The sequence below is a fragment of the Sesamum indicum genome, linkage group LG5 (genome assembly GCF_000512975.1).
Source record: "Sesamum indicum cultivar Zhongzhi No. 13 linkage group LG5, S_indicum_v1.0, whole genome shotgun sequence".
Taxonomy (NCBI): domain Eukaryota; kingdom Viridiplantae; phylum Streptophyta; class Magnoliopsida; order Lamiales; family Pedaliaceae; genus Sesamum; species Sesamum indicum.
Window position 1 is genome coordinate 16,290,592 of NC_026149.1, and position 12,599 is coordinate 16,303,190.

The following is a 12,599-nucleotide window of genomic DNA, read 5'->3' on the forward strand; positions in this document are numbered from 1 at the left end:
TACCTAGCTACCTTAGATTGCACTCAAGCACAGATCCAAGTGACCCCAGAACCATTCAGTTCCCTTTATTCCAGCAACTCAGCCACTGCCGACTTTCTAAATGCATCTGCTCGATCCAAAAGATCATTCATCGCTTTATTTGGAATGACGCTGTCTGCCTTCATTCTCTCCCTGAACCCATAAGCTGGGGCTTTGGCATTTATGTAGGCAGCGAGAAGTGCTTGGTATGGCCGCACCCGTGAGACATATCCTGCGTCTCTCATCCTAAGGAATATCTTCTCAGCATTGTGTATATCCCCTCTCTTTGCATATTGATCCAAGATTACAAAATAGGAATTAAAAAGTGGTTTCCCACGTTTTTGTTTAAGAGCCTTGTCGAGTATAGAATCTGCTTTTTCCACTTCCCCAGCCCCGACGTAAAGCTTCACAAGTGCATCCCAAGTCAATGGCCCGACAGTGCTACTACTCTCTGCCAGTCGCTTAACGAGATCCTTCCCTTTGGCTAACATTTTGTGATTTGCATATACGTTTAGTAGAAGAGCAAAATGCTTTGAGGAGGGCCTCTTCACTTTTTTCACCATTTTATCAAAAGCTGCCTCGGCTTCTTCAATTCTCTTAAGTTTGCCCCAAGCTCCAATAGCAGCCATGCACTCTTCCATGAATGGATTAGATTCACATACTTTCCAGATTCTCTCAACTTCATCATCCCTTCCGAGGGAAGCATATATGGGAAGCAGCACTCGACACACCCATCGATTTTTTGTTATATCGTCTCCTTCCATTTCTTTCAAAATTGCCTCAGCTTTATCTTTTAGCCCCGCAGCAGTGTAGTGCCGAGCCAAGCTTGCCTGAATTTGAATATTAGGTTCGACCCCTTCAGACTTCATTGTCTCAACAATTTGTTCCATGCCACCAATGTCGTTAGACTGCCCTTTAACATCAATCAAAATCTGGTAAGTAAAAATGGATGGCTTGATATTCTCTTTCTCCATTAGCAACAAAACATCAGCAATTTTCTTCTTGTCGGTCCTCTTGTAGAGAAGCAGCAACTGGTTGCAAGAAAAGCACGTCACAGGGAATAAACTCTTCATTTTATTGAAGACCTCCTCAGATTTCCTCACATTGGTGGCAGAGACACAATTTGCCAATAGGGTACGATAGACTATTTCACCTCTACAAGATTCAGGAATCTTCTGAATGTACTCCTCTGCCTTAAAGATACCACGCACTTTGGAAATTAGGTCCACACGAGAAGCATAATAAGTCTCATGAAACTCAATGTGCTTTGTCGACTCCAACCATTCTGACAACTGAAAAACATTAAGTTAAAAAGTGAGCGCCCGTACGAATCACCTAGATCCGATGACAATGCAGGCACTGAACAACCAGCAAAAGTTAAGATAACTAATATGACATCTATGCAAAAAGAAGCTTATGAACTTGGCGTTGAAAGCAAGCTAACTATTTACTTATCGCCTCATCTCCCCGAGGAAAGCAGAGCATTCAAATCTTTTTTTGTCTTTCGTCGAATTAGGCTGGTCAGTATTGAGAGATCGACGAAACACTTCATGTAGTGAGGGTAATTGCAATATAATGCAAAGCATGTCAAGTTAACAAACTTCCAAATGAAGCAAGAAATAAATTATCACAACAATGATAAATACTTCCAGACTTCAATAGAAGATGGGAAAGGTGGAAACATCTTAGTCTGAGAACTCAGTCATTTGGAAACTGAATAATCTGACTGCCTTCATAGTAGCTGCTCCAGAAGACGGGAAACCAAATGGATTTGATTCTAACAAAGACAGCACATAGCTCACATGCCCCTACAGAGGCTTTTGATTGACTACACAGTAACAGCTTCTCTTCCTCATTTTCTTATACATAAGAGGCCTAAAGTCCAACACAATCATTCTTGCGGTTTGTTGGGTCTAAAGTACACAAAGATAGCAAAAATCCTAGATGAGATTATGAAGTGAAATTGACTTGATATACAAAAGAATTAGTCTACATACCTGCAAGGCCTTAACGAACATGCGCCGCTTCCGTAGATGAAGCATAGTTAATGATACTTCTGTTTGGGTCACTTCATTTCCTTCTTCAACCCATTTATCCAAAGCCTTGCTGACCGATGAAAGGGGGGCAGCAAGTATAGCCTTAGTCAATGCTGAAATAGCTTTACCTTTTGGAGATCTTTTCTCTCCAACATCAGTATCAGTTCCCACCTTCCCCAACTCATTTTGCATATCATCAGCAACACCCTCACCTTCAGAGAGATCTGATTCATCATCGATCTCATCGCCAGAAGCAGCTCCTTGAACCGCATCAAGTGGAGTTTCGAGCTCAGAGAAAGCATCCTCCAAGTCATCATCTCCCTCTCTGCTGCTCTTAGCATCCGCCTGTGAAGAAAAGGTTCGAGCTCCTGCGTATGACTTTGAATAACTAGATGATGTGTTGTAAAATCTTGTCAAATATAAAGATTCATCCAACAATTTTCCTTGAGGTTCAACAACTCCAGCATTGTGATTTTCCAAACAGCTTCTTGCAATCTCTGACTTCATACAGCTGATTCCAATGGTTCCGGAACTTAATCCTCGATTCCTGAAAGAAAAAGAATACATATCACAATTATGACAAGAGGTCAAGAATAGTGAATGCTAAATTTTCAACTACATCCGAGAGAAACAAATATAACAATAACAATAGAAGCAGCCAGAGTCAGTACAGACAATTAAAATATGACAAACGTAAAAAATGCCAAATTATTACGCATAAAAGACCAATTAAAACGGCGAACAGTTCGGCAAATCATGAAAAAATCAACACCGAACGCCTTAAAGAAGTACATTCAGTGCTTACAGCTCTTGCAGTGCATTAAAATCTAAGTGTCATTCTGGACAGCAGGTGAGCATTAAAAGAATAAAAATAAGACAAATAGATGCTTGGGTGCATAAAGTATATTCAGACCGCCCTTTTGAAGCTCAAGACACCTTTTTGCTCCAATTAAAAGTGGGTTTTATAAGGATACCCCCCAGGAAAAAGCCTTTCTAAGTAAAGGAAACACTGCCATTCTCACGAATTTAACAAAAAAGATGGCTAGCTTGAAGAGCTGCACTCAAAAGTGCAATGAAGTAAGGCACCAAGAAGAGTTCAACTGATTTGCAAGAAAATTAAATAGACTGCCAATACCATTTTAAGCTAAACTCCTTTAAGAAACATTCAGAGAACTCCTCAACCAACAGATAATACAAGTAGCATCAAGACAATACGAGATATCTATTCTCCAAATTTTCTTTTCTTTTTTCCTTCTACTTAATTTACACCAAGTAACAATGTCACCAGAACTGACCACTTAAAATCTCACAAAAGCTACAGAACACAAATATACGGAGCATTTTAGCCATAGGCTCCCACACGCACACAAACATGTAATTGCAAGACATACACATATAGAAGATACGAAATGGCACAGCTAATATATTCCCATCCATGAAAATTAAAGGGAACTCAATAAAATCAACTAAGAACAAAAAAAAACCCTAAAACAAAGCATTTCAAGCACATAAATCAGCATTCGGACAAATACTTGTCCGGCGTAAACTGACAGAGGAATGAATTACTTGAGATGAATCGAGGTCCGTCGAAGTGCCCACATGCTGATTATTGAAAGGGTAATTCCTAAATTTTGCTAGCTAATATTAGTAGTAATAGAGATGGGAAGAGTTTGCGAGAGCAAGAGACTGAAAGCTTGGAGAAATGCGAGTGAGAAGGCTTAAAACCCTAAAACCCTTTCGTGGAGTTATAGTCTTAAACATATAAAATTTCCTGAAAGGCCCTAATTTTCAGACTGCCCCCTTAATTTTCAAATAATTACATATAGGTCACCTGAAGTTTGTATTCGCATCACTTCTCTTTTCCTTAAAACAATATTGGTCATTATGATAAGTCGTTTCTGCTTATATATAATAAATATTTTTTATACTTTAAGTTATTTTATAAATAAAATAAAATATAGAACTAACACATCACATTTAAAAAAAATCAACTTAAGGTTATTATCAGCACAACAAAAAAAATCGTACAATAGCATCACAAACGATCTTTTTCGAGTGTAAACTTCATTTCTTTTTATATTAATATAAATATATCAAAATTATATATTTAACTTTACATTTTGAATTTTTAATTGTTATAGAAAATAATTCATTTTATTGAAAGGTTATATTTTATTTTAATATTGTTACATTAATATAATATTATCTGATCAATCGGAGACAAGTATGTCAGTACTTATTGACTCAATTAGTGATTAGGGAGCACTTTTAATTAATTGATTGTGGGTTCGATTATTTTTGTCGATGTAAGAGTTGTATCGATTTTAGGGGGTATGTTCCGATTTGTGGTGGTAATTGGAACAGAAGTTTTCCAAATTCTTTTATTAAAAAAAAGGGATAATTATAATTATTATTTTTGAATTTTGGTGTAATTATACATTAAACTCTTGTGGTTTGAAAAATTATATCTAGTACTTCTGAATTTACATCCATATTACAATTAGGTTTATCTGTTAATCAAAATTAGTGAATTTATTGATATTAGCAAAAATATTGAATGAAAGCTGAAATTTACATTGGATTAATTTTATTATTGACTTATTGCATGTCAAACGAATTTTTTACCTGAATAAACCACCATATCTTCCCACGTGCATTAACCTGTGAAGACATAAAAGGATAATTTGATTATAAAAAAATAATTTTGACGTATAATAAATCAATAATAAGTCAATCATTGATAAATATTCGACGGTCCCCCTGGTTCCGCCACTGGAAATCCAGGTGGTTTGCGTCTTTATTTCTTGCAAGTTGGTTTATTTGCTAGTACAGGTGTACCGTAGCAAGCGTAAATTGAGACACATGCATGATAAATGTCAAAATTTATATGAATGAGATCGATAACTCAATGAAAGCATAACGGATGCTTAGTGTTGAAAAACAGTGTCCAGACAATTCAAGTCATTAGGTCGGAGGAGATTGAATGGACATGCTTGTGTAGTTTAAAAATCTGGAAGCGGAGTTTCAAGAAAGTTAAAGTTAGGGGACAACTCAACATCCTTCATAATGTAAAGCATGAGATCTTTTAGCTAATGGAAAGCCAGATGGTTACTATTCATTGCCAAAATCCACAGGTAGAAAGATCTTCTCTACATCTGACCTCTAGAGGCCATCTCTTAATGCATTAATCTGGAAGGAAAAAAGATGTTAGCCTTGTAGCTAGTACAAGATAGAACTTACATAACAAAGTTGAATATATATACTTCGAGTTCTTCATTTTTGCATGAGAAAACTTAACTCATTCACTCATATGGTGTGAATAGATGAAAATGCAAAGCTTTTCCCAGTCCTTTTTGGACAACCATCTGCAAAGATTGTACCTGCTGATCAGAAATCTACAGCTGATTCGAATCAAAGATTAAAAGTTGGTGTTGTCCTTTCCGGAGGACAGGCTCCTGGTGGGCATAATGTCATATCTGGACTTTTGGTGAGCTCTTTAGTTCTCATCATGATCATAAATTCTTAGTTATGGTCTTGTTTCAAGTTTTCATGATATTATTTTGTTGTCTTTAGATTATTTACAGGACAAGACAAAAGGTAGCACATTGTATGGTTTTCGGGGTGGTCCAGCAGGGATCATGAAATGTAAGTATGTGGTATTGACCACCAACTACATCTATCCTTAAAGGAACCAGGTAAGGATCTCAATCCGTTTTGACAAAAATGAGTTTTCAATGGGTAATTTAATCATGGATGAAGTAGAATGAGTAATATTTCAATGGAAAGAACTCACATGCCCATGAAAGATCAATCTTGAAGTTTTGTCCTCATTATAAGATCACGTTTTCATGAACAAGGCAACATAGGACTTGGTATTCTTCTTACTGTTGTGGGTTTTTTCTATTTGATAATTACTTCGTCCAATGTAGCGAAGCATCTCCATAGCTTTGTACTACTAAAATTTTTACATCATGATATTTGCATCTGATTTATACTCATATCTATGTCGAAGCTTCCTAGAAAGTAGAGCATTTCAGTATTTCACCAATTTTTTCTTAGATTTGAATCTTATTTATGTGTATAAATGAGAAGAGAAAGGAGTTTGCGCTGGTATTTGGAATATTTGGAAGATAGTTTTACAATGTAACAGAAATAGATTAATGCAACAAATGGTTACCACCACCGGCAATGCATATTCTACTTTTTCTTCTTTTTTTTCTTAGTTTGAACATTCACATAATATATCTCCAACTGTTATCGATTACATGTTGTTTCCGTAACAGGGTGGCTTTGACATGATCTGTAGCGGGAGAGACAAGATCGAAACCCCTGAACAAGTAGGTCATTGTTATTTCATACATTTGCTATATCTAAGCCATAAGATGCTTTTTGGTACCTTTATCATCCATCCCCATCTCCTAATGCCAGAAAAACTTCTTTCAAGTTTTTCAATGCAATCAATCAACTTGGAGGATGCCTTTACCAATTTCTTCAAGGCAGCATGTATACAAATATTTTACGAAGTGCCTTGTGAGTTATATGAAATGAATATTAGTAACTTGTTCAGGTTTAGTGAACCATCCAATTGATTATGCCTCCAAATGAACTAAACCTCACTTTCATAAGCAAGATGGACTTTGCCACATTTATGTTTTGTAAACTCTGCTTCCAGTGTATTCTTTGAGCCAATAAATTAAACGTTTACTTGAGAGATTTCTGTAGCGACATAAAATTCTCTTTGTAAGAAGAAATATGGTTCACTTTGGCTATTGTGATGACACTCCCCTCAATTTTGTTCCCTCCATCTCTTTTTACTGTTTTTAGTTAAATTGCTTCTTCTTGCCCAATGGGATAGGTCTGCTGACCACTTAAATTTTGTCGCATGGTCGTCACACCTTGGTGTTCATAATCGTGACCTCGGTTGCTGAGACCAACCTTACAAGCATCAACAATATAAGTTGCATTACATTGAAACAAATCATTCTTCTAATGACTCTGCTTACATTGCCTCTCAGTTCAAGCAGGCTCAAGAGACGGCAATGAAGCTTGATTTAGATGGACTTGTTGTCATCGGAGGTGATGATCACTAATGCCTGTCTCCTTGCTGAGAACTTTAGGTAGAGATTCTTCTTATTGGTATTTTAGTTTGTTTACAACTCCACCTATGGTTAAATATTTTCATTGAATAAACAATTTCAGGGAAAAGAAAATGAAAACCCGGGTTATTGGATGTCCTAAAACAATTGATGGTGACCTAAAATCCAAAGAAGTTCCTGCAAGTTTTGGATTTGATACAGCGTGCAAGGTGACCTTAATTTGCAAGGATCATTTGTGTTTTGGCCCTTTTTTCAATTGGCGGGTGGTGTAGTTCCTATAGTCCAAGCATAGTAGTTAATGTGCTTACTGATGTTTTCGGTAGAGATTAAGTCACTGATGCATTGTTGCTCTGGTGTCTTTTCTTGTGGAAGTTCTTCAGACCTAATTGTAAAATGAATAAAAATGCAGCTATGCTGGTTACATGCTTTTGTTCACAGTGTTTTATTCACAAGCTCACATAAATTATTTGTTTTTGACCCTCAAGAAAGTCAATATTCATGTACGACAGCAGACTGGACTCATCTTAGATACTGGGATTGCCACTTTACTGTGCTCTTAGTCTGAACAACTAAACTGACTTTGGTTTCGCTAGCATGGTGGCCATGAGCGCCATTTCTAGGATTTCCTCCTTTTCTGTCAGCTCTAACTCTAAGTTTCACTTATCGAATGTTGGCTATGTCATGCTTCTTTTCTTTCCATCTTCATTTCACTTTTACTCAGACTGAATTAATAGGTGAAAGATGCTTTCTAGTTTTGGTTTTACGAACAAATCTACCGCGATAAACCTATTACATAACGATGTCTTCACATTCATCACATTTGTAATTGCTGTTTTACTTTTCCCCTTTACACTGTAGGAATCTATGAGTTCAAACTTCTTTCTTCCCTCCTCCCATTCTTGCTTGCTTGGTCTGCTTTCATTGGTTCTTTTACTTAAAAGGTTCAATATATTTACTATGTTTATATTCTGAAATTGCAGTTATATGCAGAAATGATTGGGAATGTTATGATAGATGCTCGCTCAACTGGAAAATATTATCATTGTAAGTGCAAGATAGTGAGATTGTCCGCATTTGCTGTTTGAGTGACCTACATTTGCTGTTTTTAAGTGAGTGAGTCTATATTTGAACGGCTACCTTGTTCTGTTGTTAGGTGCTTAGAGGCTGTCACATTTTGTATCTGATTTAACTTATGTCCTGTTTAGTTGTGAGGCTTATGAGCAGAGCTGCTCCTCACATAACATTGGAATGCAGTTTGCAGACTCATCCTAACATAACTATCATTGGTGAAGAGGTAGTCTAATTCTTTTGTTCCAACTTTTGTGTTTATTTGGAATTGAAATGCATTTGTTTGGGTGGAGGGAAGCTTTGGATGCCATACTCCAAAACCTCAAGTAATTATGTAAATTCCCCTCAAGATCTTCTTTTATAAGCACGTTGTTCAAATTTACATTTCTCTTGGGAGCTTCCATATAATCCTAGATGGGCATACACCCTACTGCCCAGTTTGATCCAAAATGAAGGATCCACCTTTTTTGCAGAGGTCCATTTCATGGCACCACAAGGACAGTTATAATCTTCTAGTGATATTTGTTTTTTCATTTATCCAGACTCTCACTTCTCTGCGATAATTCCTGTATGGATGTGTCCGACCAACTGAAAGGACCTTAGTTCTAAAGATACCTTTATGAAAGTTACTGCTGAGCACAGAGAAAGACCTCCATATACAGCATCTTCTTTTGTTGGCATCCATATTTATTTGCATGTATCATGTATCATATATGAGAAAATTTAATTAGCTTCTTCGTCTAACTATTATCATCTTTCAACATCCTTTATGTTTGTAATCACCATTTATTTTGTCACTGAAGGTTGCAGCAAAGAAACAGACTCTGAAGAATGTTAGAGATTATATCACAGATGTTTTCTGTAAACGTGCTGAGAATAGTTACAACTATGGGGTTATACTTATACCAGAAGGCTTAATTGATTTCATCCCAGAGGTTTATAGTCCTAAAATAAGCTCTTTATGCTATAGTGATCATTTTGGCTCCTTTTCACTTTCACATTTCCTCGAACTTTTACAAGGCATCATAACGGAAGTTCCAACTGATCTTGACCTTGTAGTCCATCCTTACAGGTGCAACAATTGATTGCAGAGCTGAATGAAATCCTCTCACATGATGTTGTTGATGAAGGTGGAATGTGGAAAAAGAAACTGGGGAGCCAATCTCTCAAGCTTTTTGAAATCTTACCACAAGCCATTCAGGAGCAGTTGCTGCTGGAAAGAGATCCACATGGAAATGTGCAGGTAATCATGCTATTGGTTGAATGGATATCCATTGATTACATAAGTTAATGATTATCCTTGCCTCTTTTATCCTCTTGTTCTGAAATTATTTCCAGTTCAGATTCATTCAGCATGAAGGAATAAGGTGATGCTGATGCTATTTGTTCTTATTATCTAGGTTGCTAAAATAGAAACAGAGAAAATGCTTATAGAAATGGTGGAGACTGAATTAGAGTCCAGAAAGAAGCAAGGGTTATACAAAAATGTGTTCAGTGGACAATCTCATTTCTTCAGGGAATTAAAAACCTAGTGCAATTAGATTAAGACAGTGAATGGAATAAGACTGTGAAAATCTTGCTTCCATTTCCCCTCAGGGTATCCAACAGAAACAGTAAGGAGATGAACAATGGCTGATATAACAGTTTGGTTTAAATCCTTGTTCTTTTCCAGATATGAAGGATGATGTGGTTTACCTTCAAACTTTGATGCCAACTACTGCTACGCATTGGGCTATGCTGCCGGAGCACTCCTTCATTCTGGGAAAACTGGGCTGATTTCCTCAGTTTGTGCTTTCCTCCTTTATTCGTTCCTACATAGAAATTCTTGGAACACTTGATAGATTCAATGCTAAATTCGTGGTTCATGATTCAGGTGGGAAACTTGAGTGCTCCAGTTGAAAAATGGGCTGCAGGTGGAACAGCGTTGACATCTTTGATGGATGTGGAAAGAAGACACAGTAATATTTCTTCCTGTTCATTAATAAGTAAAATACTCACCTTCACGTGTTTGGTTGTTTTAATGTTCTCAAAGACTTGGAATTTGCATGTGCAGTATCTGAAATTCAGTACAGAGTGACAGTCTTGAGGCAGCTCTTAACTCTTTAAACAATAACTTTCTTCATTCCCTTGCTCTTTTCTCTTTTATCTTTACATTTTGCTTCAGACCACCTTGTCATTGCCCACCCCTCCTCTCCGTCCTGGAAATGGAGAAAGCAAAGAGAAGATACAAAGGAAGAACATGAAATAGCAGAAAAAAGAAAACTGAAATTTTGAAAACAACATGTATATTTCAGTAGAAGTTTTGATGACCTTTACTTGCCACTTTGCAACACATTCCAATTATTTTCTCTTTTCCAACCAAACGTCTATATCTCTGCAGGAAATTTTAAGCCTGTGATTAAGAAGGCAATGGTGGAACTTGAAGGTAACTTCTTTACAGAATACCTACATTTCTGCTCACTACTAAGTGCCATCTGGGGCACTGGCTAGGACACAGTTCTATCTTTCTGAGGCCGGTTTTTGCGTTGCAGTATTTTACACATTTTTCTGTCCAACTAGGGGCTCCTTTCAAAAAATTCTTGTCCATGCGTGAAGAATGGGCTATAAAGAACCGATACATCAGTCTAGGTATATCATGCAGTAAATCTACTGGCTTAATATGCTATATACCTCGGGCTAATTTAAGTGTGGAGTAGGCTTATAGAAAAACCGGCTTTTTCTGAAAACTTGTTTGACAAATTCTACTTATATCAAGATAGAGTTACATCAGATTCCAGGATATTTGATCAACAAATCATTAACAGGTCATGAACAGTATAAGTATCTGAGCGATCTCTGCAAAACTCTTTTCACGCGTCATAAACTCAATGTTATTTTCGTCTTTGCATGATCATTGAGCAAGTGAAGTCTAATGTACTAATAAATACTGTTATGGATATCAATTCCATGAATATACTACTTTCAAGAACATCTAGGCAAATGGATTATACAACGTTGAACCTGTTTTTGTTTTGTGTCAAAATCTTTGGCAGGCCCTCTTCAGTATGTTGGTCCAACATCAAATAGCTCCAATCACACTCTGATGCTGGAGCCTGGGACTTTATAACCAAGGACTTTACTGCACTTAATTCCGCTTCCAATTCTATGCTACAGAATTAGAGTTAGTGATTAGATTCAAACGCAGGATAGCATTTAGACATATCTTTCTCCTTGCAATTCTCGGAGATATGTGTGAATCTCGAACGATATTATGCAGATCGAACGATAATCTTTTTAGCTGTTTTGTTTATCATGGTGACAGTTTATAAGAGCAGAAGTGATTTTCATATAGTTTATTTCCCTTTATCATTATTGTTTCAGGTCATAATTATATCTTAAAAGCTTCACCTAATTACTATGCTCCATATTATTATTGTATTTTTTAATGAAAAAAGAATGGAACATTGGCTTTGAAGTTTCAAATTATGAAGGTAAAACTTTAGGGCTCTGATATCTATTCAGATGCTGACTTTCTTCAACTTCTCTGTTTTCAGTTTCCTAAATCTTTTGCTTCACTTTTGTTAAGATTTTCTTGGCCATCTGCGGATGGTACATCGTCTAGGAATGTTCAATGAGTACACTATTGACCATCCTATGCAGGTCAGTGGACAATTCTTCTTATAATATGAATTTGGGCAAATTTATATACTTTTGGTGGCTATCGTCTAGTTGCACTTGCTTAGCATGTGAACAGTTTCCCCGTTTCTCTTAGGTACTTATTCCACTTTGGCCCCCAAAGGCTTTTTACTATCTTGAACCTTGTTGCTTGCAGGTTTTAGTTTTAGAGATGATGTCAGAAGTTGATAAGAGTTGCTGCCGAGTTGGATGAGGTAGTTCACTGGTCTATTTATTTGTTGTTTTAAGTACATTTATAGCAAATCAACACATTCTGTCCTAGTTGTACTCTTTCTTTTTCATGTTCATATATGTGAATAAACATTTCTAATTTTGCAGATGAGCAGGCACACACAAGTCAAGTCTATGAGGACGAATAGCTCTTTCCTGAAAGTAATGAGAAATTATTTGAGATGTGTTTGGAAGGTTGGTTTTGTAGGAAAAAACATAGAGATGTGGATGCCAGTCTGAACAATCTATTTGCTTCTTTTGTTCAGCAAACTATTTCCATTACTATGCTTGTTCAATGGGCTCTGACAGGAACTCAGCAGAGCAAGCACTTTGTGTTCCAGGAACAATGTCATTGCTGCACTAATATCCTTCTCGAGCGACAGAGAAACTGAACATGCAATACTTTGGCTATGAAACACAGTGTTAATGGGATACTGCTGAAGTTAAAGATGGAGCAGCATCACCGGTGTGATGACTCCCTCATTCTTTATGAAGC

At 36.8% G+C, this 12,599-nt stretch overlaps 3 protein-coding genes across 3 annotated transcripts in view; 2 read left to right on the forward strand and 1 right to left on the reverse strand.

Annotated features, from left to right (window-relative positions):
• The window catches only part of LOC105162680 (pentatricopeptide repeat-containing protein At1g80270, mitochondrial), a gene marked incomplete in the record, with an annotated part of 3,979 nt that extends 198 nt beyond the window's left edge, over window positions 1-3,781 (reverse strand). Inside the window, 3 exon segments of the mRNA XM_011080768.2 lie at window positions 1-1,310; window positions 2,016-2,601; window positions 3,621-3,781. Coding sequence (XP_011079070.1) covers window positions 66-1,310; window positions 2,016-2,601; window positions 3,621-3,655 — 1,866 coding nt within the window.
• On the forward strand, window positions 3,714-7,144 carry LOC105162793 (pyrophosphate--fructose 6-phosphate 1-phosphotransferase subunit beta-like). Its single transcript, XM_020694133.1, has 5 exons — window positions 3,714-3,762; window positions 5,378-5,541; window positions 5,639-5,710; window positions 6,338-6,391; window positions 7,070-7,144. Exons 1-5 carry the CDS (start codon window positions 3,714-3,716, stop codon window positions 7,142-7,144), a joined length of 414 nt encoding a protein of 137 aa, XP_020549792.1.
• Window positions 9,050-9,920, forward strand: LOC110012010 (pyrophosphate--fructose 6-phosphate 1-phosphotransferase subunit beta). The gene is made up of 2 exons (XM_020694033.1): window positions 9,050-9,107; window positions 9,298-9,920. Exons 1-2 carry the CDS (start codon window positions 9,050-9,052, stop codon window positions 9,507-9,509), a joined length of 270 nt encoding a protein of 89 aa, XP_020549692.1. The 3' UTR covers window positions 9,510-9,920.